Consider the following 27,548-nt stretch of genomic DNA (forward strand, 5'->3'; position numbering starts at 1 on the left):
TAGGGTTCTTGAATAAAAACTGGTGAGAATCAGGAACCCTATAATATTTATCTGGCTTAACAGGAGCTGGAGGAAAAGAGTCCGGAGTTAAGTTAACCTCCGAAAAAGCATCATCCACAATATCCAAAATAGGAGGAATAGCCAGGGGTCTATGTTGGGGAAGAAGAAGAAAATCCCTAAGTCTTTTCTTAGATTCCGAGTACTCCTGTCCTTCCCAGTGAAAATGTTCCCTCATTTCATGTAAAGTTTCCCCAAAAGAGAAATCCTCAGGGGGAGAAGCTGAAGGAACGGATTCCTCAGCATCAGAATCCTCATAAGGAGGGAAAGAATATTCCTGGTCAGAAGAAGAAACTGAAGAAACAGAAGCCTGATCAGAGGAGTCTTAATACACTTCCCGCCTAGGCCTTTTATCTGGAGGGGGATGTGAACCCCTAATCATAGTAAGCAAGTCCTCCGCCATCTTAAGTAACTGTTTCTGAGACTTGGGTGCCGGATCAGAAGAGGCCTGAGCTGTAGTCTTTGATTTGGAAGGAGGCTTTGCCTTTATTAGAAGCTGAGTAGGCCTGAAAAAGTACAGTTTTGTACCTACCATAAATGTAGATGTCCGAACAGGATAGCATCTGCAGTCATAACAACTGGGTTGTCCTGTCGTCAGGCAGCCCTTCGGTCGGCCGGATTCCAAAGTCTGGGTCCGGCTTCGGCTGATGTCGCACTTCACCCGACATCATCTCTGCTGGTCTTCGGGTATAAAGGCATCAGCCGACGCCATTTTCCTCAGTGTTTCTTGCCCCAGATGCCAGTTGCCCCCTAGTAAAGTTAGTTTTGGAAGGAAAGCCAATGTTTCCAAAACAGTAGAAGGCAAACAGAAAAAATAAGCATGTATGTACATATTTACAAACAAATACACCATAAGAGACTCCCCCCCCCAATCTAGCTATTAGGAGGGTAAATACCCTAGGAGTACCACAGAGGGGAAGGAGGGTGGGTAATCCTGACTGCAGATGCTATCCTGTTCGGACATCTACATTTATGGTAGGTACAAAACTGTACTATGTCCTTCAAGGATGCATCTGCAGTCATAACAACTGGGTAGAATACCATAGCCAAAATAGGGGAGGAGGAAAGGGAATTATGGTGTAGTTAGGATCCCTTGCAGTACAGCAGTGGCAAAACCTGCTCGGGATCTAGAGTATAGAGGTAAATTATAGTGCTTGGCAAATGTATGCACGGAGGTCCAAGTAGCCGCCTCAATAATGTCCTTGGTTGCCACTCCTCGTAAGAAAGCTGTGGTAGTGGCTGTAGCCCTTGTGGAATGAGGTCTTATGTCTTGTGGAACTGGTTTTCCATGGTAGGAGTAACAGAATCTTATGCAATTTCCTATCCATTTGGAGACTGTCTGCTTGGAAATTGCTTTTCCTTCCCTTCCTGGTGTATAGGCCACTAACAGCTGGTCAGTTTTTCTGTTACTTTTGGTTCTGTCCAGGTAGTAGCGTAACAGTCTATGACATCCAAGGTATGCAGAAGCCTTTCCCCCCTGTTCTGTGGGTTGGGAAAGAAGGTAGGTAGGTGGATTGCCTGGTTTAAGGACACTCTGGATACCACCTTTGGCATAAATGTAGGATTAGTTCTCATGGACACTCTATCTTGATGGAAGATCAGGAAGGGTTGTACTGCCATTAAGGCCTGGAGTTCTGAAACCCTTCTTGCTGAAGTAATGGCCAGAAGGAAAGCAGTTTTCCATGATAGGTGTTGAAGATCCGCTGTTCCTGCTGGTTCAAATGGTGGGAGTGTCAATTTCTCTAGTACAAAATTTAAGTCCCATGCTGGTAGTGGTGGTTTCCTAGGAGGTTTTACATTCTTGATTCCTCTGAGGAATTGCCTGAGTAGAGGGTGCGAGAAGACAGGTGGATCAAAGCTGTATTCTGCAGAAATAGCTGATGCATATATCTTGATGGAGGAATAGGACAGGCCTGTGTGTAGAAGCTCTGCCAAGTACTCCAGGATGTTAGCAATGTCTATGTTTGACACATCTTTCCTCTTTCAGCACTCCAAGTGGCAAACCTTTTCCATTTTCCTGCATAGTTCCTTCTTGTTGAAGGTCTGCGGGCTTCAAGTATAATGTCTTTAACCCTTTGGGATAAGTCTGGGTTAGTTGCTCTTAAGTGATGTTCCAGGCAGTCAGTTGTAAGGTTTTTAGGTTTGGATGCAGGATGTTGTAGTTGTTCTGAGTTAACATCAAAGGCATCAGGGGTATTGACCACATTCTCCCCTGAGACATGCTCCTCAGCAAGGGATACCAGTGTTGTCTTGGCCAATTCGGAGCTATCAGAATTATCCTTGGTTGTTCCTCTTTGATTTTCAGCAGTACCTTGTGCATCAAAGGAAGAGGTGGAAATGCATAAGCTGTCAGGCCTTTCCAACTGAAGGAAAGGGAGTCCACCTTCCATGCAAGAGGGTGGCACGTCCTTGTGCAAAATTTCTTGAGCTGGTGGTTGAGTGGGGATGCGAAAAGGTCTATTTGTGGCATTCCCCATTTCTTTGTGATGACCTTGAAGATGTTCGGGTGCAGCATCCATTCGTGAGCATCCGAGGTGGTTCTGCTTAACATATCTGCTAGGGTATTTTCTTTTCCTGGCACAAAGGTTGCCTGTAGCTGGATGTTGTAGCTCAGAGCCATGTTCCAAAGGTCCAGAGTCATTCTGCATAGGGGGTAGGAATGAGTGCCCCCTTGCTTGTTGATGTACCACATGACTGTGGTGTTGTCTGTCCTTATCATTAAATGGCCTTCTTTGAGGAATGGCTTGAATTTCTGGATTGCTAGTTGTACTGCCAGCATTTCTTTTTGGTTTATGTGCAGGTGCAGCTGGTCTGGAGTCCACAATCCTTGTATGCACTTGTCCAACATGTGCGCCCCCCCAGCCTAGGTCTGAGGCGTCCGTTGTGATGGTCTGGTTCGCTTGACATTTGTGGAAGGGCAAGCCTAGGTTTGCCTGGCATGCTTGGGCCCACCATAGGAATTCTTGTTTCAGGCATGGGATTAGTGGGATTTCGGTTTCTAAGCTGTGCCTGTGTTGAGACCATAAGTTTTTTAGGTACCACTGTAGCTTTCTCATATGCAGTCTGGCATGAGGAATCAGGATTATGCATGATGCCATGAAGCCCAAGGCCTGCAGTACTTTTCTTGCTGTTAGTTTGTTCTGCTTTGTTAATGCCAAAAAGTAAAGAGGAAGTTGTTCTTGTTTTTCTGCAGTCAGGAATGCCATTTGTTTGACTGTGTCCAATTCTGCACCCAAGAATGTTCTTGTCTGGGATGGGATCAGCCTTGACTTTTTTAAATTGACTGTGTATCCCAGGGCTTGTAGCAAGCAAATGACCCTTTGTAAATCTGTTGTCAGCTTGTCTTTGTTGTCCGCTTGTAACAGGCAGTCGTCCAGGTATGGATAAATTTGGATTCCCTGTAGTCTGCAATGAGCGATTACTGATGCCAGGCATTTTGTGAATACTCTGGGCGCAGTAGATAAGCCAAAGGGCAATGCTGAGAATTGATAATGCTCTGATCCTGCAAGGAATCTGAGGTATCTTCTGCAATCTGGTCGAATGGGGACGTGCAGGTATGCCTCCTTGAGATCTAGAGTTACCAGCCAACACTCCTTGCCCAGCATGGGAAGGAGTTGCTCTAAGGTCAGCATTTTGAATTTTGGGATGATGATGTATGTATTTAAGACGGACAGGTCGAGAATAGGTCTCCAACTTTTCTCTTTTCTGGGAACTAGAAAGAGTCTGGAGTAGAATCCTTTGCCCTGTTGTGTCATTGGCACTCTTTCCACAGCTCTCATCTTTGTTAGTTGAGCCACCTGTTTTAGAGCTTCTGTTTTTTGAGTTGGAGGTAGGTTTGGCATTCCTCTTTTTACCGGTAAGGTGTGGAAGTGGAACCTGTAGCCTTGGTCTATGGTTCGTAAAATCCACTTGTCTTTTGTGATATAGTGCCAATTGTTTGAGAATAAGGCTAACTTTCCGCCTAAAGGTGCTGCTATTTGCTCCCTGGTAGGCGATGTCAGAGCCAAGTCACTGTGATTGTCCTGTTGCAGTGGCAGTGGTTGTGTCCGTACCTCGGTGATTGTTGCCTTGCCACTGGCGTCCTCTATAGGCACCTCCTCTGGGTTGATTTCTGCCTCCAGAGCGTCTATTCCTGCCTCTCTGAGATTTTGAGGAATCTGGAAAGGACCAATTTTTGGCAGGCCAGTTCCTGCTAAACCTTGGGGGCTGAACCTGTAAGAAGTCTTTAACTGTTTGTACAGATTTTGTCTTTTCTTCCATTTTCTTCATTACCTCCTGAGCAGAGGTACCAAATAGACTGTCCTTGTCCATAGGAGCATCTAACAGCTTTGCTTTAACATGATCTGGCAGGACCTGTTCTTTCAACCATGCATGCCTTCTTATCACTGTGCCAGTCATGGCTGACCTAAATGAAGCCTCCAGTGCATCATAGCCACATTTTAAGGAATGGTTACTAACCTGCTGTATGTTATTTGCCATTTCTAAAACATATTTCTTATCTAAAGATTCATCAGAGGACAGTTTCTTAGTTAACTGATCAAGCATAAACTCTTGGTATTGGATCATGTGAAACTGACAGTTTAAAGCTCTAGCTGAGAGAGTAGCAGAGGTGTAAACGTTTTTGCCCCATCGCTCTAAGGACCTGGATTCCCTTTCAGAAGGGAGAGGGTTTTTAGATGAGGTAGAAGCTACTGCCTTAGGCCCCTGGGATATAGTCTCAGGATCTGCAAGTGGGGCCTTTAAAAGGTGGTGATGAGTTTGCGGGACCCTGTAAAATCTGTCTGGTTTGGCAGGGGCTGGAGGTAAAGAGTCAGGTGCAGTGCAAACATCATTAAATGCATCATCCACAACAGACAAAACTGGAGGAATAGCTAAGGGTCTATGTTGTGGTAAGTGCAGAAAGGTCCTACGCCTTTTTCTTGAATCTGAGAAATCTTGTCCCTGCCATTGGAATTGTTCCCTCATGGCATGAAGGGTTTCCCCAAAGGAAAATTCCTCTGGTGGAGAGGCAGATGGGATGGATTCATCAGCGTCGGAATCTTCATAAGTAGAAAAAGGAGCCTCTGGCTGGTCTGTAGTGACTGAGTCATCCGAAGAATCATCAGAGGACTCTGGCTGGGGTGGCTCTGTCCTAGGTCTCTTTTCTGGGGGCTGAGAGGCCCTGTCTGGGTGAGATTGGGTTCCCCTAATTAAGGAAATTAAATCCTCTGCCAGAGTAAGCATTTGAGAACTAGAAGTGTGCCTGTGAGAGGGGGCCTTAACAGGCACTGATTTTGCAGTTTTGGCTGCTTTGGCCCTGGCAAAGGCCTTAATAGACATGGTTGCAGGAGGCCTGGCAGCACCACGTGCTGGGGTAGAGACATCCAAAGGGATGGTGTCAGATAAGTCACTAGAAACCGCAGTAGTAGGCAAAACTTCAGAGGCCGATTCAACTAAGGTAGCAGGAGCCTCGGTAGTAGTCATGGATTCGGCTGAGGATTGACCGGTTTTCTCGGTTTCGGCCGAAACCGAGACACTCGCGGCTTGCTTAACCGTGGTTTCGGCCGAAACCGCGGACCGCGAGTGTCGGTCTTTTTCTTTGCGTTTTTTAACTATTTGTGTAGTCGGAGGATCCGACGGCATAATGTACGCAAAATCTGAGCCGAAAAACTGTTCAGCAAACTCCGACCGACGCCTAAGCGTTCGTCGGTTGAAGGAGGCACAGGCTAAACAGGCAGCTACGTCGTGGTCTGGGCCTAAACAAGGTAGGCAGTAAGAGTGGAAATCTTTATGAGGTATTTGTTTCCCACAAGTTAAACAGTTATTTACTTTTTCTGACATCGGCTGAGGCAAGAAAGAGTCCCCAACGGGGTACTTAGCTTTTTAGAAGTCTTCGAAGTAGTATTCGGTAGTAGGAATCTCTGGATCTGACCGACCTGCACTTGCGAACAGCTTCTGCTTCGGGCGCCACTCGGCAAGAAAGACTGAGGAAAATGGCGTCGGCTGATGCCTTTATATCCGAAGACCAGCAGAGATGACGTCGGGTGAAGTGCGACATCAGCCGAAGCCGGACCCAGACTTTGGAATCCGGCCGACCGAAGGGCTGCCTGACGACAGGACAACCCAGTTGTTATGACTGCAGATGCATCCTTGAAGGACATCCCCTTCGGAAGCCGGTACCTGCACAGCGGCTCCGGACCCATCCGAAGGAGCATTGTCCGAAGGTCCTGCAACAGAAATATTCAAAGGCCTAGTTGGCTCCTCGTGGGAGTCCATTTCAGCCATCGGTTCCGAAATGGCCGACAACAGGGGCTGCAAAAGCGCCTCACTGACGACGGCCGAACCTGAAGCTGGCTCTGCTTGTACAATATTGTCCGGTTTGGACCTCAGAGGCCGGTCTTTGTCCTGGGGTCGTTTGTGAACTCCGGTAGCCGGAACCGAATCAGACGACATTTTGTAATTAAAGCGCCTACCGAACTAATGAAATGCAAAATCGTACCTTCGTTTAATTGTACGTTGATTGAATCTAGCACAAAACCGACAACTAGCTACGTCGTGGTCAGGGCCTAAGCAAGGAATACAGTAAGAATGAAAATCCTTATGAGGTATTTGCTTCCCACAAGAAATACAATTATTAACTTTTTCTGACATCGGACTGGAGCAAGAAAAAAGTTTCCCCAACGGGGTACTTAGCTTTGAGTAGGAGAAGAAAGTCTTTGGACTGAAGTACGATTAGCAAAAATTGTCAGGAGTCAGCCGACCGGCAAATGCGAACTACTATCACCGCACGGCAAGAAAGACCGGAGAACATGGCGTCGGCTGTCAGCTTTGTACTCCTGGCACTCTGACGTCAAGGAGCATGGCTGAACAGCCGACGCCGGACCCAGACTTTGGGATTCTGGCTAACCGAGGACTGCCTGCCGGCAGGGGAGAACCCCTACAGTCATGACTGCAACAGTGAAACACGATGAACATCAGAATATCCCTGTTCAGAACATGAATCAGAGGAAATGGAAACCTGATCAGAGGAATCATATTCAGTGTCTTGCCTAGGCCTCTTATCAGGAGGGGGATGGGAACCCCTGATCAAAGTAATTAGGTCTTCGGCCATTTTGAGCATCTGTTTCTTAGGCATAGAATTCTGTCCTGAAGAATGCTGTACTGGTTTCCTTGTCTTTAAAACTGTTTTAGACCGTCTTGGATGCTGAAGTAGGTTTTATATAAAGTTGTGTAGGTCTGAAGACACCCACAGAAGCCGATGCCTGCTCAGCGGCTCCGGACCCATCTGAGAGATTAATTTCCGAAGGGCCAATACCTTGAGTATCCAGAGGCCTAGCTGTCTCCACGTGGGAGTCGGAGGTGGCCTGTGGCTCTGAGGTAGCGGGAGTCAGGGGCTGCAAAAGCGCCTCACTGAGCACCGGCGACTGGCCTAGAAGAGGCTTTGTCGTCAGTTTTGGACCTCGGATGCTTGTCATTGTCTTTATCCTTGCGGTTTTTTATGAATTCCGGTCTGTTGTTCCGACGGCATAATATAGTTAAACCTTCTGCCAAAATAATGAAAAGCAAAATCGTTCCGACGCTTAATAGTGCGTTGGTTAAATCTAGCACAAAACCGACAACTAGCAACATTGTGGTCACGGCCTTGGCAAGGAATACAGTAAGAATGAAAATCCTTATGAGGTATTTGCTTCCCACAAGAAATACAATTGTTAACTTTTTCTGACATCAGTCTGGAGCAAGAAAAAAGTTTCCCCAACGGGGTACTTTGCTTTATTGAAGACTTTGGATCTGAAATTCGATTTTGAAAATCTCAGGAGTCGGCTGACCTGCACTTGCGAACTGCTTTTGCTTCGGGCACTGCGCGGCAAGAATGACTGAAGAAAATGGCGTCGGCTGGATCTTTTATGCCCCTGGCGCACTGACATCAGGGAAGAGGCGACCGCAACAGACGCCGGACCAGGACTTTGGAATTCAGGCCGACTGTGGGTAGCCTGCCAGCAGGATAACCCAAGTGTAATGACTGCAACAGTGAAACATGATGAACATCTTGCTTTGGAGCCTCTGCCCACTGATTTGGGGGCAGATCTGGCCAACCGCCTGCTTGGGGTTGGTAAGGAGTGGAAGTGGAATCTGTATCCTTGGGGAAACTATATTTAAAATCCATTTGTCCTGGGTAATGAATTCCCAATTTTATGCCTGCAGGGCAGTCTTTCCCCCAAAAGGAACAGTCAGTTGTGCAGGGCTTGGAAGGTTTAAAGTTAAGTCATTGAAACAGTTTACCATAGGGGGGGGGTCTTACTACGCCCTGCTTTGGAAGTGGGAGCTCCCCACTGTTTAGTCCTGTGAGTACCTTGGGACTGAAGCCTCGGTGTTCTGCTGGTTCTGGGTTTGGACTGAGAAGGCCTGGAAGAGGCAGGAAAGGACCAATTCTTAGAGGCTGTACTTGCAGGAAATCATTAACAGTTTGCATAGATTTAGCTTTTTCCTCCATCTTTTTAAGTACTTCTATTGCTTTGTTGCCAAACAGGTGGTCTTGGTTTAAGGGAGCATCCAGCAATTTAGCTTTAACATGATTTGGCAAAGATTGCTCCTTAAGCCAAGCATGCCTTCTAAGTACAGACCCAATGACAACAGCCCTGCAGATGCCTCTAATGAATCAAAACCACATTGCAAAGTATGTTTTCCAACTTGTTCAGCAGAATGCATTAAATCCTGTAAATATTTATTTTCAGCAGAGTCAGGAATCAACATCATTTTCTGTTTAAGCAATCCAATAATATGCTGCTATGAAACTGGCAGTTTAAGGCCCTAATGGCCAAGGTTGCAGAAGTGTATACTTTCTTACCCAATCTATCCAGCGCCCTGGAATCTCTATCAGAGAGGGTAGGATTTTTGGCAGTAGTAGCCTTAATGCCCTTGGGTCCCTGTGAAATAGTCTCAGGATCCGCAGTAGGATTTTTAAAGAGGAACTTGTGAGTCAGGGACCATGTAATACCTATCAGGTTTTCTGGGAGCAGGAGGTAAAGAGTCAGGGGCCAGGCTAGATTCCAAGAAGGCATCATCCACAATGTCTAGTACAGGAGGGATGGCCAAAGGCCTGTGTTGGGGCAGGAATAAGAAATCCCTAAGCCTCTTTTTGGAGTCAGAGTAATCCTGGCTCTCCCAGCGAAAATGCTCCCTAAGAGTATGCAAGGTTTCACCAAAAGAGAAATCCTCTGGAGGGGAAGCAGAAGGAATGGAGTCCTCTGCATCAGAATCCTCATAGGTAGATTAGGGTAAATCCTGGTCATCACAGGAAACAGAAATTTCAGAGTCCTGATCAGAAGAATCAGAAGGAAAATCAGCCCTAGGTCTCTTAGAGGGGCAAGGGTGGCTTCCCCTGATTAGAGTAATAAGGTCTTCAGTCATTCTTATTTGTTTTTTAGGCATAGGGGCATGACCATGCGGTCTAGGCGTCGGTTTTCTAGGCATGGATCGAGTTTTAGGCCTTGAAGAAGAAGATGGCGTTGGTTTAATATGCAAGTCAGTAGGCCTGAATACACCCTCAGAAGCTGGTGCCTGCACAGCGGCTCCCGACCCATCCAAGGTAGAGACATCTGCAGGTTCCACAGTCGAAGAAGCATCTTGTGGCATTCTGGACTCCGAATGGTTCTCAATAGAGGCCTGCAAATCTGAGGTATCAGGGGCTGTGAAAACACCTCACTGAGTACTGGCGACTAGCTTAGGAGAAGCATCGTCGGCAGCTTTGTACCTATGCGGTCTGTCTCTGTCTTTATCTTCGTGTTTTTTTGGAATGTCGATTGTCAGGTGGCTTACCAAAGCCACTTCTGGATAACTGAACCGATTACCAAAATATTTAGAAGCGTAAATAAACTTACAATTAATAGTTCGAGGTTTGAATAAGGCACAAAACTGACAGCGAGGTACGTTGTGGTCTGGGCCTAAGCAAGGAATGCAGTACGAATGAAAATCTTTCTGAGGTATTTGCATTCCACAAGAAATACAATTGTTAACTTTTACTGACATCGGTTTAGAGTTAGAAAAAGGATCCCCAACGGGGTACTTAGCTTAGTTTAAAACTTCGGTTCTGAAACTCGAAAATGAAAATTTCAGGAGTCGGCCGACCGGCACTTGCGAACTGCTTCTGCTTCGGGCACCGCACGGCAAGCAAGACTGGTGTAATGGCGTCAGCTGCATGCTTTATACCCGACTACCTGACGTCACGGAAGATGAGACAGCATCGGATGCAGGACCCAAGACATTGATATCAGGATGACTGAGGGCTACTGCAAGCAGATAACCCAAATGTGATGACTGCAACAGTGAAACACGAAGAACATCCTGTGTTTCCAAAAGTCAAACATTCTTCTTATGCTGTGCTGATGATGTCATAAGAAGGCAGAAAGATGCATGTCCACAGCTAGATAGGTTTGGTTTTATTAGCCTGAAATTGTCCATAAAAAGACTTAAAAGTAAAAGAAAAAAGTCATGGACATTCAAAACTGCCATTTAGCTGAAACACTAGATATCCTTAAAGGGTAATTTACATGTATCCCATGTTGCCTCTGATTCAAGAGGTTTAAGGTACCACACAGTGGAAATACTAGCTTTGCTAGATTTTTCTTTTTGGTACTTCAGATTTACCATAAAATAAAATAATGGAAAGGCTGGCTACCTATTCTCTATTTTATGGAAACTTAAGAGGAGATTTAATCAACACATGTTGTCAGAAAAATATGTATTAGTAATATGCTTAGTGCATTTAAGGCTTGAAAAGGGTTAACACATTTATTCTATTTCACAATGCATAAAATCTGTACGAATTGCAGAAGCTTTCTAACCTTGTATTGTCATGAAAATATGCGCAGCTATTGCTTATGCATTGGAAATTTACAGGAAAGCAGATAAGTTCTGCTTGTGTCAAAAAAATAATTAATAGAACAATATTAACGTTATGAGACTTAAGACAAGGAGTTACGCTTGTGCTATGAGAAAATACACAGCTGCAGAAGCTATAGATAATCAGAACAAAGACTGCTTGAAAATATGAACTGCAATCAGCATTTGCTTGTGTCTAAGTTAGAAAAGTACCTTGAAATGTAACACATGTATTAGAACTACACAATAGAAGTTTGTAACGGGCTAGGGCCCACCAAGGCCAGGTTGTTTTTCTCAAAATGTTTTTCATAAATCCAGTCATGTCAGCAGAAAATCTGAGTATCATCTGCTGTAAAACAATACTGAAAGTTGTGTTTAATTACGTCAGCCATAGAAGGCCATGTCTTGTAGAATAGTATAAGAATAGCATACTTCCTGTTAGTAGTTAGGCAAAATCCTGTATTTGCATGTTTTTGTCTCCTTGCAGCAAGTTATTAAATGTACCTTAACTGAACCTTACGTGTATTGGTCTTTGAAGTTTTTTCCTTTGACAGATTGGTCCTTCGGACCGGAAACCCTCATTTCGCCTCGGATCAGACAGGCCAGGTGGCTTGAAACCGTACGGGGAAGAAATCACATCGGTTCTTCTTGTTTGAAAAGCCCTCCGACTGAATTGTCGTACATACAGGCCAGCCACTTTCTGATCTGCGACTGAAGGACGGGTTTTTCGTGAACCAGGTGATCAATCACGAAGGCTCAGGTAAGGTGAATCTACTTTTTTTCTGTTTTAGATCAGGGACAAGATTTGTATTGTTTTTGTCAGGACTGTATTTTTACAAGTCAGGGACAGAAAAGATTACTGTCTTGTCATAGATCAGGGAAACAGAGCAGGTAGGCAGTCATTCTCAAGAGACTAACAAAATCCGTGGTACCACGCTAAAAATAAGGAGTTACGTAACAATTAAAAGGTTAGAACAAAATGGGTAATAATTGCACAAAAAGACCCCAAAATCCGCCGTTAACCGAAGACGTGAAATACATGCAGTCACAGAGTGCTGATAATATTAAATACTACTCAAAATGGTCTAATAAGTATGAATTTGACGGTAAATTAGAAAAATCCTCGCTTGTTAAACTTGTCAAACAGCTTAAAACCTATTCCAGAAGTCGGGTAAAAAAGCAGCGCCAATTAGGAATTTCTCAGGCACACAGGTAGATTGAGGAAGTAAACCATTGGGAACAAAAAGGCAATAATTCAAAAGCAATGTTTTTAGATAAGGAGGACAATAACTTAGTAATAGCATCGGCCCCTCCGCCTCACTTACCAGAATATGAAGCAAGTGAACAAGTTAGTCCACCCCCGCAATATCCTGCTGTTACCGTAAATAGAGACACTACAAAAGCAAAACCATTTATTAGAGATCCCACTGAGACCAGGTTTCGAACGCGGGCAGGTAATTCAAAAGGGAACATTGAACTATATCAAATGGGTAGAAATTCACAATCTATGAGTGAAGAAGAAATATGCCCACTCATAGAAGTGCCTAATCCTAAGGCAGGGCAAGAAGGTCAGGACCCAACTATTCTAGTGTATAGACCCTGGACTCCGGAAGACATCCGGTAAGCCACTGAGGGAATTCCCCATCCAAAAGTTAACTTTAGAAAGTTCTTAGAAGATTTACAAGGAACGAGGCTGAATTATAATTTAAACGGAGAACAGGTAGAAAAAGTAGTCAGACAAATTGTTGGACCAGATTGGCACATGATTAGTGGCAACTGGAATCCCTGTGATGCTGCACTCAGGCCCCTCCCACATAGCAGCGCAGAACTAGACAACAGAGTAAAAGGTCTTACAGACTGAATCTCTGAGAAATGGAAAGCCTAGGGCAGACTGGACTTGCATTAATCAATGTATCCAACAAGAAGGTGAAACTATTGACAGATATTATGCCAGACTGTTAGAATGTTTTAATAACCATTGTGGAATGCAGGTTCCTGAAGATCAGACACAAGATTCCCCATATGAGCAGCAGTTAAAGAATGCATTTTTGAAAGGTAGCATTGCACCCATAAGCAGTTTTATTACAAACCACATGGTAGATCATTCTACAAGCAGGTTACAGTCATTACTTGAATATGCTAGGCATGCCGAAAGGCATTTTAATAGCAAAAAGAAAAAGAAAGCCCAAGTATTTTCTGTAGAAGATGGAGCAGAAGTTTAGGTAGTACAGTTCGGGAAAAAGGGCAAGAGAAATGTCCAGGGAAGCAGACAATCTGATCAGCGATCAGAGGACTCTGAAGGGCGAAAGAAAAGGGGTGAATGTTTCAAATGCTGTAAAAAGGGACACTTGGCAAGGGATTGCAATAAAAACAAGAAGGCAACCACAGAAGACAAGGAGGGTGAGGACTGACTATATGATAGTCAAGAATCACTAGAAGGGGATAGCAGAGAAAGGACAAATGAGAATGTGATAGAGGGAGTAGAGGATGTGAAAGAAGAAACAGAAGAAACAGAAACAGAGGAAGTGCAGGAAGTTACGGATAATGAAGAAAATGAAATATTGGATTTAGCTTTATTGAGCTTAGAGCTCTATTTAGCGGACACAAAACCAGAAGTTACACTCCTGGTAGAAGGGAGGGAAGTCAAATTCTTGTGCGACTCAGGGGCGTCACGGACCCTGATACATCCCTCCAAACTGCCAGAAAATTCAGAGTCACCTGATTACATACTAGTGAAAGCAGCTAATGGACAGCTGTATCCGGAGCTCCTCTCCCATAATATTGCAATAACTGATCCTGTTTCAGGATTGACCCAGAAAAGCAAAATTGTTGTTTCTGCAAAATGCCCAGTAAACCTCTTGGGCAGAGACCTTATGCAGCTATTTGGTATAGCAGTAGTTCCGACTATGCAGGGTATGGAAGCACAGCGACAAATTGATACCTTTGCAGTGCAATCGGAGGGCAAAATGTTTTACTGGTACAACCAGGACTTGGTTACGACTGGTCCAGGGGCAGTGACCGAAGAGTTGATGAACGTAGCCATCAGCAAGTTCCCCTCTCTTGACATTGATAAACATTTGTTGCACTGTACTCTGTATTATTGTAATACACCAGGACCGGATAAGGAATATGAGCAAGAACTGTTTAGAAATCGTGCAAACAGATTGTTATCACATAATCTGTACTGGGACATGGAAGGGAACAGTGTAGCCAGCTGTTCATTGCCCCAGGAGTTCTTTGCACTCTATAAATCTAATAGATTACCACATATTAGCTTAACTAAGGACAAGAATGTAAAATGGGTAAACCTAGGAGAAAAAGTCACGAGATGGGAAAAGCAGACAGAGTTAGAACTGTCAGAACAAGGAATACAAAGGCAGAAGTTGAACTGGATAACTCAGACCCACCCAGCCGTGCACTTGCCGTCCAGCAAGGACAGCTGATTAGCACTCCTATTAAAGGAGGAAGAGAATGCCTTACAGAATATACCAGAAACTCTTTGGTCAACAGGAAAGTCAGATGTAGGACTTATTCGTACAGCGGGACCAGTTACTATTACGCCAAAGTCAGCATTTAGACCACAGAAAAGACAGTATCCCTTCAGAAAAGATGCAGAGGTAGGAATCAAACCTATTATAGCAGTTTTACTTAAGGAAGGGGTGCTGGTGGAATCTCCTGATTCACTATGTAACACACCCCTATTTCCTGTTAAGAAAGCGACTGGAGAGTGGCGTATGGTCCAAGATTTACAAGCTGTAAATGACGCAGTAATACCAAGGGCACCTACGGTGCCAGACCCACACACTCTGTTGAATGATTTAAAACCTCAACAGAAATATTTTTCTGTGGTAGATATCAGCAATGCGTTCTTTTCGATACCAATACACCCTGACAGCAAATATTGGTTTGCATTCACATTTCAGGGGAAAAGGTATACATATACACGACTACCACAGGGATATTATGAAAGTCTGACAATATTCTCACAAGAAATGGCAAGCAACTTGGTAGTCAGATTTTACTTTATGTTGATGATATCCTGCTGGCGGCCCTCACCCAGCAAGATTGCAAAGAAGATACCATAGCGCTATTACAATTTTTAGCCACGGAGGGACATAAAGTAAACAAAAATAAACTGCAGCTTTGGAGAAGACAAGTTAAATACCTAGGATATGTAATATCCAAAGAGGGTAGGACATCAGTTGAGGACAGAAAAGTAGCGATTTTACAAGCACCAAAACCCACTACCAAGAAGGAAATGATGTCCTTCCTGGGTACGACTAATTTTTGCCGGAGCTGGATTCCAAACTACGCCTTGGAATCTGCACAGCTGACTAACCTGATATATAAAAAGCCTACGGCAGCACAGGATTTGTTACAAAGGACACCAGAAGCAGAATCTGTTTTCTGCAAACTGAAACAGTTAATAGCGTCCTCATTAGTTTTAGGCTTACCAAACTATCATAAACGTTTTTTTCCAAAATGTAGATTGTAAGCAAGGTTACATGACGACATCAGTGTTAACACAGCAGCATGGGGACAAGCAATGCCCTATTGCTTATTATCACAACTAGACCCAGTGGCGCGGTCTTTACCCCACTGTGTACAAGCAGTAGTTGCAGCTGCAATGGCAGTACAGGCTTCGGCCTCAGTAGTTTTGTTCCACACTCTCACATTGAGAGTGCCTCACGCAGTCACGATTATTTTACTGCAAGAGAAGGTAGCATATCTTTCCCCTGCTAGGCATCTTTCCTTTTCGACTATATTGTTGAGCCAACCTCATATGACAATTGAACGATGCACGACTTTGAACCCTTCTACCTTACTCCCAACCCCTGCAGAGGGCACACCGCACAGCTGCCTGCAGGTGATTGAGCAAAATACACTGCCTAGAAAAGATCTTACGGATGTCCCCTTGGATGATGCCGAGTTGACATACTACGTGGATGGCTCGTGCAAAAGGGGTCCTACAGGACAGAACCTAGTAGGATATGCAGTAGTTTCTGATACTGAGATTATAGAAGTGAAACCCTTACCGCACAATTTATCTGCACAGGCAGCAGAATTGATTGCCTTGACACGAGCATGTACCTTAGCAAAGGGTAAATGTCTGAACATTTTTACTGACAGCCAGTACGCTTTTTCTACTGTACATGTTTTTGCGCAACAGTGGAAAAATCAAGGAATGATCACATCTACTGGCAAACCAATCAATCATGCACAGTTTATTTTAGATCTTTTAGAATCTATTCAGTTACCTCAGAAAGTAGCTATTTGTAAATGCACAGCTCATACCAAGCAACAGGATAGGATTTCAAAAGGTAATGCGAGAGCTGATATAGCTGCAAAGCAGGCAGCTTCAGAAGTATTTCTTTTGAACGAGGAATTACAACCCTCTGAGATTTTAGACTTAGAAATGCTAAAGACAATGCAGACACTTACTACGCAAACTGAAAAACGAAGATGGGTAAAACGAGGAGCAATTCTCGAAAAGGGGCTGTACATCTCTAAAGAAGGGAAACCGATATTACCATCTAATTTGTTTAGATATGCAGCTTTGTTGAGCCATAGGCAATGCCATGTCTCAACAGGGGGGATGGTACAGCTGGTGAACAGAGTGTTCACGACATATGGATTCTTAAACTATTATAAAAAAATTTGTTTAATGTGCCACGTTTGTAATAAACATCATGCACAAGGGGCGTTAAAGCCCAAGCAAGGGAGTTTCCCTACACCACCGTATCCGTTTCATACTATCTGTATGGATTTCATAGAATTGAACAAATGTGAAAATAAGAAGTATTGTCTGGTCATTATAGATATGTTTTCCAGATGGGTTTTTCAGCCTTGTTGACTAAAAATCCAGATGCGGCTAACGTATCAAAAATTCTCGTTAAAGAAATCATCCCTAGATTTGGCATTCCCGAAAGGATCTACAGTGACAACGGTACACACTTTGTGAACCAAACCATACAACAGTTAAGTAAACATTTTGGTATTTCTTTAAAAAATCATTGTGCATATCACCCACAACCTGCAGGGTTAGTAGAGAGGCATAATGGGATTTTAAAGAGTAAGCTAAGGAAGTTAATAGAAGAAACACAGAGAAATTGGGTGCACTGTCTGCCCCTGGCACTGTTGAGCATGAGAATTGTTCCGAATGCAAAAGGATCGACTCCTTTTGAAAAAACTATTTGGAAGGGCTTATTATATACCTCAGTGGAAACCTCTCATGCCCACAGACCAGGAAGCAGACTGTACACTAGCAGAGTACATGAGAAATGTGTTGAATTCTAAACATCTGTTGCAGTCAAATTCTGTTTCAGATAAAGAACAAACCAGACCATCAGAAGTGGCAGTGGCACCAGGTACCTGGATCTGGGTGAAGACAATAAAGAAGAATTGGACGTCACCAAAGTGGGAAGGTCCTTATCAAGTGCTTCTGTCGACACCCACTGCAGTCAAGATCGCAGAGCGTGCCTCGTGGATCCACCTGACACACTGCAAACTAGTTAAGAACTTTGAACTGGACAAAAATCTTGTCACATGTCAAGACCAAAAATGATAAGAATCCAGAACAAAAAGGAATGCAAAACAACCATTTCCTCAGATGTATTGCATAATCATCCTGTTAACTGTACTAGTGACAATAATCTTTTTGTTGTGGCCATTCCTTTTTCCAGCCACACAAACTGAACTGAATAAACGTGACGTGTTACTCATAGACTGGCATCCAAACTTCAACACTTACCAGGCAATTAAATATGTGTATGCTGAGACTTTCAATGTTTCGAATTGCTGGATTTGCACAGCTTTGCAGACAGCATACGGGAGGTTACTAATGACTGCATTCCCCCTAGGGGTCAACGAGACCTGGGAAAACTTGATTTATGATACCTCAACCATCACATCGCAAGATAAAATAGCATTGCACTTGTCTGTTCCATAAAAGGGAACTGTGTGTTTTTATAAAAATGATGCTGTTCAGGTGGGTTGGAGCAATTGCAATGTGACTGTTCCTTATAAATGCTACACTAAAGCTAACAATGCAGGTTCTTATTGTAATACAAACTATGATTCATTTCTTGAATTGATGCACAAAACAATTGATGGAAGTAAAACATAATTCTGTTCTTTATAAACAACTGTCTATAATTGATAGAAAAATGTTTCATGCAGGGCAAGTGTATATTCATAGCAAACTTACTACTAAAGTAGAGGACTGTTACTTCGTATGTGGCAGAAAGGCATACAAGTGGTTACCTGAGAATTGGTCCGGCAGTTGTTTTTTGGGTTACCTGGTTCCGGCCATACGACACACTGCAGTTTTGCCTCGAGGAAAAATTCGGAATGCCCGAGAAGTCATCAAGAAACCTGTGAATCCAGTGGGGCGAATCGAAGTGTGTTGGAAAAACCATCATTCTATAGGCAATGGACTGACACACATGGACTTGAGTGATAGTGTTATATTGTGGGCAGGCATATTACCAGCATATGGAGCAGTGAAATCGATCTGGGAGCTGAGAAAACTGTCAACACTTCTCGAAGTAATGAGCAATGCAACTTTTTCCGCTCTCAAATTGGTGACTGATGAACTGAATGCCATGAGAACTGTAGTACTTCAAAACCAAATGGCTCTCGACTTCACCCTAGCGGCGAGAGGTGGTACTTGCGCTTAAATCCAGGAGTGCTGTTCGTATATTCCTGACCACAAACACGAGATAGACAATCACCTTAAGGTAATTCAGCAAGTGTCGGACATGACCAAACCAGGACCAAACCCACTGACGGACTTTTTCCAGAAATGGTTTGGGGGTGGGGTACCATCCCATTTGTGTAGGAATGCTCCTATTGGGAGTATGTGTTTGCTGTGGCATCCCCCGCATGAAAAGACTGATTGAAGACCTTATAGACATGTCACTTTCTGAAACCTTATATCAGAGTGCCGAGTCTGAAGAACTATTGAAAAACTGAAATGCTTTCCTAAGTTTAAACTGAATGACTCTCTTAACTGCAAATCCTGAGTAGGAAGAGGTTAGGAGAAAAAAAAACTGTTTATGCTTATTTTGAAAGTAGAATAAAAGTATTAAAAGGGGGGAAATGTCAGAAAAATATGTATTAGTGTATGTATTAGTAATATGCTTAGTGCATTTAAGGCTTGAAAAGGGTTAACACATTTATTCTATTTCACATTGCATAAAATCTGTACGAATTGCAGAAGCTTTCTAACCTTGTATTGTCATGAAAATATGCGCAGCTATTGCTTATGCTTTGGAAATTTACAGGAAAGCAGATAAGTTCTGCTTGTGTCAGGAAACTAATGAATAGAACAATATTAATGTTAAGAGACTTAGACAAGGAGTTCCGCTTGTGCTGTGAGAAAATACACAGCTGCAGAAGCTATAGATAATCAGAACAAAGACTGCTTGAAAATATGAACTGCAATCAGCATTTGCTTGTGTCTAAGTTAGAAAAGTACCTTGAAATGTAACATGTATTAGAACTACACAATAGAAGTTTGTAACGGGTTAGAGCCCACCAAGGCCAGGTTGTTTTTCTCAAAATGTTTTTCATAAATCCAGTCATGTCAGCAGAAAATCTGAGTAACATCTGCTGTAAAACAATACTGAACGTTATGTTTAATTATGTCAGCCATAGAAGGCCATGTCTTGTAGAATAGTATAAGAATAGCATACTTCCTGTTAGTAGTTAGGCAAAATCCTGTATTTGCATGTTTTTGTCTCCTTGCAGCAAGTTATTAAATGTACCTTAACTGAACCTTACGTGTATTGGTCTTTGAAGTTTTTTCCTTTGACACATGCAATGCTTTTAATGATGAATTCTTGAAGAAAGAGAAGAATACAAGATCTGAAGTAGGATATTCATTTGTCTGCAACCTGTGGGTTATGGATCCGATATCTGATCCGAACCGGCATGGTTTTCCAGCTATGGATCCAAGCTCTCAGCTCCTCCCCTCACCCATAATGCCCTGCTCTACCCTCATGACCTCAGATCTTGATGACTGGATTGGTATTCATAGCTCTCAGCTAAGTGGTTGTTTCTTAACTGTTAATACAGAAAATTTAAAGTTTTTTGTGTATTTCTGTGTGAAAGTTTAGGTTTCCCTCTTTGATAGTTTTATTTAGAGTTAAATTAAGTAATTTTTTTTCCCTCCCCTCGCTGTTGCGTAGAGTGTGTGTGTTGGGCCTGTGTGTCTGTATTTGTTTAAGTTACTTTTTAGTAGCTTTATAGATTTGAATGGCTGATCGGCCCAAATCTATTTTTCAAAATGCTCGAGTGTGGCCATAAGCTCTCCCGGCTGATGGCCACACCTGGGGGTTGAACACCTCACATCTGGATGCTCCATTTGTGCAGGGTTCAACCCCAGGGCACTGAGGAGCGGAGGTCCAAGCTTGTCTTGGCGGGTCTTTACCGCCAGACTCCGCCTCCGCTCCTTCTGGAACAACTGTGGTTACGTTATTCCCCTGTGGCACCCCTCCTGCTCCTGGGACTCAACCTCCCGTTTCTGGAGAGGAGGGATGCTAGAAAAAGGACGGAGGGAGAAGCACCAAGCGGCGGGCCGAGACCTCTGTTTCGCCCCGCCAGCCAGCCGGCTTCTCCCCGGCTCAGATGTCGGCTCAGTCTCCTCCTTCGCTCCGGTCCCCTGTGTGCTTTTCACGGGTCCTGAGGAGGAGGAGACCCGATCTCCGAGGCTATCGAGGAGGCACTCCAGGCCTACCTCGGTAGCCAGATCTACATATAGCTTTCAGATGCTGATCTGGACCGGATGATGAGAAGGTTCATCCAGGCCCAGATGCAGATGGGAGTGTTTGCCTCCTCTGGGGAGCTCAACACTTTTAAGCCTATTGCTCCTTCTCCGACCCGCTATCCGGGTTGAGCAGCTGGAGCCGAGCAGCCGGGGGGGTGGGGCGCCGATAGTACTTGGTACCGGATCCGACCCTGCCTCGAGTGCCGGATCCGACCTCGGAGCCTGGATCCGAGCCTCGGATCCGGGGATCAGTGCTCCTTCGGCGCCGTCTGTGTCGGAGCGCACTGTCCTTCGGATCCGGTCCACTCTTCGGATCGAGGGGAGCCGATTGTCGGATCCTTTGGTCGAGGTCGGCTCCCGCCGGCTTTTGATGTAGTGGAGAGGGCTCTGTTGAGGGTCTCCGGACCCCGGCACTTGTTCCGCTCCCTCTGCACTGGGCCAGGCTTCCACCATCCGCCCTGGGACAGCCCGCTTCTGTGCCCCAAGTTGCTCCTATGGGACAAATTGCTGCTTGCGAGACTCCTCTGACAGCCCCCAGAGGATGTCCCAAAGCATACGCGGCACGTGCAAAGGAGGCACATTGACTCCCAGTCTCTCACAGAAGACACGGACTTGGAGGAAGGGAAGGCTCCCACGGTCACCCCGAGGATGTCTCATTTGGAGACATCATGGAAATGTCATTATAAGGGGGTGGTCTGCCCCAAGTCTTCCTCGGACGAGTCCGTGTTCTTGGAGGCATTTGAAGCGGGCCCGTCTACCTCTTGGGTGTCCCCTGCCGACCCCTGGTGGACCTTATTACCACCAGGGCGTGGAAGGAACCGGACACCGTGGAGCCAATTCCCAAGAGACCGGATAGGATCCTTAGTCCGCCATCCGACCGGGCCCATTGGAGTAAGGGGCCTCCGGTAGATGCCATGTCCACAAAGAGGAACTGGCTCAGGAGAGTCCCTCAGTCCACCCCGAGCAAGGAGTCTCGGATGATGGACCGCTTGGGAAGCGGATGTTTAGTTCGGCGACCTTCTCGGTAAGGGCTGAACTATTTGGCACATGTCATTAGGATGCAGCGAGATCTTATAAAGAATACGCTGCATCCCCGAGTCCATTTCGAGGAGGACAGAGTTCTGCACTCCACCCGTATGGCCACTCTTAGGTCAGTTACTAATACTTCTATGCGGCTACTCTCCCATGCACGGAAGGCGCTAGAGCTGCGGGACAGGACTGGTCACTAGGCGTCAGGCCTGGCTCCGTTTTTCTGAGCCCTTCAAAGGCCTTTGATGGTTCTGCTCTGTTTGGCAAGACCGTTGAGACGTTGACCCAGAGCGAAAAGGACGGAAGACGCTGTCTGCCGTCAGAATCCGCTTCTCTGCACCCCAGAGGCCCTATTCTAGGAACCAAAAGGGTCAGAAGAAGATGTGGTTCAGCAGTCCCAGCCTGCTCCGGACAACCAGTCCTTCCGTGGCAGAGGAGGACAGGGAGGACGCCGCCCTAGAGGCAGAGGGGCTCCCAGAAACTTCGGGTCCAGGGAACCTTTCTCTGAACGGCCCGCAGCAACCCTGAGGGTTGCCCGACTGCTCTACTCTGGAGGCAGTCGGGGACGTTGGGCACCTAGCGGCATGGGAGTCCATAACATCGGACCGCTGGGTTCTCCAAATCATATCCAGAGGATATCGCATTCCTTTCCTTTGCCTTCCAAAGTTGAAGTCCCTCCCAGACGCCCCACCCGGTCAACGGGAGGCCGCTTTGGCAGAAATTGGCCATCTGCTAAAGAAAAGAGCCATCCAGCCCGTTCCCCAGACCAGATCGGATCAGGGTTCTACTCCAGATTCTTTTAGTGCCAAAAAGACGGGGAACTAAGACCAATCCTAGACCTCTCTCTCTTGAATCTGGCAGTCCCCAAAGAAAAATTCGAATGGTCACTCTGCAATCTATTCTCCCCTTCTGGGAGAAAATCACTGGATGTGCTCGATAGACCTCAGGGGCGTAGGACGCCAGACTACCACATCCTGATGGACAGGCGCCAGGAGGTTTCTCCGCTTCGGCTGGGAGCCAGTCACTACCAGTTCGGGTCCTTCCCTTTGGTCTCACCACAGCCCCAGGGTGTTCACCAAAGTATTAGCAGTGGTAGCGGCCCACCTGAGGCTTCAGGGGTGCAGGTCTTTCCCTACCTGGACGACTGGCTTCTTACCCAACAAGGCATCTACTTCTATTGGCGAGACTCCTTTCTCCATCTTGCTCCTTTCTGGGCATCACAATAAATACAAAGAAATCCAACCTGGCCCACACAGCTCTTAGATTTTATAGGGGCCAGGCTAGACACAAGGAGTTCTGAGCCTTCCTCACTGCGGACAGAGTTCTAAATCTGCAGCTCCAGGTGCGGGCCATTCTCCATTCAAGTTCTGTTCGGGCGGAGTTGGTCCTGAGGGCTCTAGGGTCCATGGCATCGGCTATAGCACTTCTTCCTCTTGCCAGGCTCAATATGCATTCTACAGTGGACGCTCTTAGTACAGTGGTCATACCTTGCTCTCCCCATGCATCATCCCATAGCGATCAGCAAGGCTTGCAAGCGGTCCCTCTTGTGGTGGCTCCACTCCGGATCTCCACAAAGGCCGCCCATTTTGTGCTTCTCCCCTCGCCACGGTGACCACGGACGCCTCCGCCTCGGGTGGGGGCACTTTGCGGCGGACCGTCCAAGGCACGTGGACGATTCAGAGACCTTACTGCATATCAATGTTCTAGAGATGAGAGCAGTGCTCTTAGCGTTGCTAGCACTTCAGGACTTTCTTCCCTTGGGAACAATTGCAATTCAATCGGACAACATGTCTGTTGTCTGGTACATCAACAAGCAAGGGGAACAAGGTCTTACCCTCTTTGTCGAGAAGCCATGAGAGTTTGGGAATGGGCAATCTCCACCAACCGCTTTCTAATAGCAACACACATTCGGTCGGTCCAACATCCTAGCGGACAAGCTCAGTCGCACCATTCTGACCCAGTGGTCTCTCAATTGTCAAGTAGCGACGCATATTCGCACGGTGGGGAACCCTTCATGCGATCTTTTGCTTCTCCCTCAAACACCAAGTGCGACAGTTTTTCTCTAATACCTCCTCCGGAGGTACCCCAAGAGCTCTGGTGCATGCTTGGCCACCCGGTCTTCTGTATGCTTATCCACCCTTGCCTCTGATGCTCCAAGTTCTTCAGAAAGCCTCTGGTGGGTTGCAGAATGATTCTCATTGCTCCGTTCTGGCCTCGACAGATCTGGTTCCCCTTCCTAAGGTCTCACTCGGTGAATCCTCCTTGGATTCTAGATCCCATCCCGGATCTGATATCCCATCCATCCTGCATTCCTCCTCCGAATCTGGACAACCTGAAGCTGACCGCTTGGCTGCTCCAGTTCCACTCTTGATTAGGACTCGGTATTTCATCACCGGTTAAGGCAATTTTGGTGGCAGCTCATAAACCATCCACTAGAAAGGTTTACAAGCAAGTGGAAACATTTTTCTTTGTGGAGCGGCAAGGCCTGAATCCTTCACGGTTCCTCTTCCTTTAGTGCTTGACTTTCTAACCACTCTCTTTAACGATGGTGCCAGCAGTTCCACAGTCAAAGTACAACTGGCGGCAATTTCTCACTATCACATTGGCCATGACTCTAATCCTCTTATGTCAGCCAAATTGTGTAAAATTTTCTTAAAGGTACTTTTCTTCTCAGGCCCCTATAAAACAAGCAGTTCCTCCTTGGGACCTCTCTCTGGTCCTACAGGCCTTGACCGCCTCCTTCGAGCCAGCGGCTACGGTGGATCTCAAATTCTTGTCCTACAAGACAGCCTTTTGGTAGCCATTACATGCCAAGAGAGTTTCTGAGCTTCAAGCATTATCAGCTAAACCTCCTTACTTGGTATTTCATCCGGACCGTGTCTACCTCAGGACCAACCCGTCCTTTCTTCCTAAAGTCGCTTCTGAAGCAAACATCAATCAGTCCATTAACCTCCCTGTTTTCTTCCCTAAATATGAAAACAAAGGTGAATATAAGCTACATTCACTAGATGTTCACAGGCAACTTAGATTTTATCTGAACAGGACGGCTGGTCATAGGCAATCCGACCAGCTGTTTATTTCCTTTGCAAAATTCAATTTGGGCAAGCCAATCTCTAAAGTTTCTCTGTCCCGCTGGATTTCACAGTGCATCTTACTGGCTTATCAAGCTTCAGGAAGGCCCGCAGAGGGTGTTCATGCCCATTCAACCCGGTCAGTATCTACCTCGGCAGCCTTCAAGGCTAGGATTCCTCTAGATGATATTTGTGCAGCAGCCACGGGCTTCATCTCATACTTTTATTTCCCACTATAAGTTGGATCTTGCATCTAGGGTAGAGCATCCTTTGGCGCGGTGCTCGGAATATCCTTCCATGATGGAAGATTCAGGTAGCTGGGGACTCTGTCCCACAGGTTGCAGACAAATGAATATCCTACTTCAGATTTAGAAGTTATGTACTCACCATAACGTTCCATCTGAGTAGGTGTATTCATTTGTCTGCAACCATCCCGCCCTCCTATCCCCCTGGCCTTTCAGTTTCCTGCATATTCTATGTTACCCTTTTTAGGGTGTTGTTGCTTTGGCAAACTCGATCTGAGGTCATGAGGGTAGAGCAGGGCATTATGGGTGAGGGGAGGAGCTGAGAGCTTGGATCCATAGCTGGAAAACCATGCCGGTTCGGATCCGATATCGGATCCATAACCCACAGGTTGCAGACAAATGAATACACCTACTCAGATGGAACGTTATGGTGAGTACATAACTTCTAATTAATGGCAATCATTAGAATTCTGAGGCAAGAACTAAATAGACCACAGCATACAAAATGCAATGAAAATAGCAAAAATAAAACTCTCAAAGGCACAAACAGCAAATACTCTGATACAAAGAAATACCTAAAAAGGCATAAGGGTGGTTGAGACCACAGCTCGTATTTATACACAACTTTTTACATATAAACTCACCTCTCCTCTAACCTTAACCCCTCATTTCAAATTCTCAGTTTTCTGGAAGAAAAAAAATATTCTGCTTTTCGTAGATCAACATGACAGTGGGTTGGAAAAGTATGGACAAATACCCTTGGTGGCCTTCACACATTTGCTGCATATTTAGAAAAATGGGGGATATTTATTTTTGTTGACCAGTTGATTCCAATTACGCTAATGCCCTCTTATTTAGGGGAGAATACTAGGGGAAATTAGGCCACGATATTGGGGAACTTCCTCTACTCTTTTCAATAGGTACCAATAGGATCTTTTACACTGAAGTGAGCTACCACCGACTTATGTTGGCAGAATCTTGGTTTAATGTCTCATCCTTTACAGGTTCATAGATTACTACTAGGCTAACTGCACTTGTGGGCCAATTTAAGCCTAGCCAATTACCCCATCTAAGAATCAAACCCTGAACTTTGTGTCTGTAAGGTAAATACCTTAACCGTTATGCCAACCTCCCACCATTAGTGTCAGCAATCTTAATTGCCTGATGTGGGAACTGAACCCACAGCCTTCTACACCAAAGTCAAGTGCGCTGCCTGTTACACCTCTTACAAGTGGCATTACCATGGTTAGATGCACTGGAGATGCGAACACAATAGAACATATCATATCATGTACCCAGTATCCTAGTTTTTCTCCAATCAGAAATTACTGCTAACTCAGTACCACACGGTATTCTGCTGCTGATATTAGTGAGCAAACTGCTTTACCTACACATAACACCGCCAGCCAAAGTCCAAAAATACCCCCACACAATGTAACAAACCAGGAAGGCCAAGAGGCAATCATAACAAAAGTAATCTAACTTCAAAAGCTGGATGGCAACTGATGATGATTCGCGGTACGCTTTTTAAAGGGAAAAAAATCAGTACTGTGTCCTGACTCACAAACTACTTAAGCACTTTTCATGGACTGCTGTTAAGCTTAACATCATTCAACACCTGTCTAAGCTCACAGTGTTTAGCACTTTAGAAGTACCCCCCCGCAGTAATTACTCCCAACTGCAAATAATAATCAATCTATTATGCACTGTTGAACCATTTTTTTGAACAAATATTTATGAGTGCACTGTTGCCAGTAACAGACTGTGTTACTTAAGTACCTCTTTATACTGAGCTTTACTGTTAGCATTTCTACAAAATTACCAAATTTATACGTGTGCCTCTCAAAGCACTATTTTTCAACAGACTTCTTTCTTTAAGTGCATCTTTAAAAAAAAAAAAAAGAAGAAAACCCAGTTAAGTGGTATTTTTGAGCACTTCTGCTTCCGTTACCCCCAGTGCCCACAATTCATCCCTAGGTCAAGCTATTCTTCTTGTAGTGCTGAATACATCACATGTATAACAAGGTGGCATCACTACTCCATATGGTACATGTCTATATTCACTTTATAATGTTGGTCACCACAAACTACTTTACATTAACGCTGCTCCTTTAATGTTTACCTCAAGAATCTACCTTAAAGTAATAGGCCAGGGATGACTTTACTTCACACTTTACCTCTTCTCTCCATCTTTACAGTTTGGGCAGGTACAGGCCATACGCCGTCGCTTCTCTCCTGGCTGTGGCTGTATTTCCCCAGTAAGTGCCTGCTCCATCTGTAGCTGGATCTGGGATGGATTCAGTCCACTGATTGACAGATTATTTCCAGAGATTCCCTGTATTGTCAACTGCTGCTGTCCTGTTGAAATGGGAGAAATTAGAGGTCATCTAATGTAGCCAAAAGCTCCTCATAAAACCTGGAACTCACTCAAACGTTAGTGAAACTGCAAAAACAGCACGTCTACATAAAAATGATAAAACAATACTGGTTCCTAAAGGTTTTGAGAAGTTAAGAAAAATT

General features: G+C 45.0%; 1 protein-coding gene across 1 annotated transcript in view; it reads right to left on the bottom strand.

The window, feature by feature from the left end:
- The window catches only part of SP2 (Sp2 transcription factor), an 870,724-nt gene that overhangs the window by 273,136 nt on the left and 570,040 nt on the right, over nt 1–27,548 (bottom strand). Inside the window, exon 5 of the mRNA XM_044054737.1 lies at nt 27,206–27,386. Coding sequence (XP_043910672.1) covers nt 27,206–27,386 — 181 coding nt within the window. The remainder of the gene's footprint in view (nt 1–27,205; nt 27,387–27,548) is intronic.

The sequence above is a fragment of the Protopterus annectens genome, chromosome 13.part0, assembly GCF_019279795.1.
Source record: "Protopterus annectens isolate FY-2018-M chromosome 13.part0, PAN1.0, whole genome shotgun sequence".
Taxonomy (NCBI): domain Eukaryota; kingdom Metazoa; phylum Chordata; order Ceratodontiformes; family Protopteridae; genus Protopterus; species Protopterus annectens.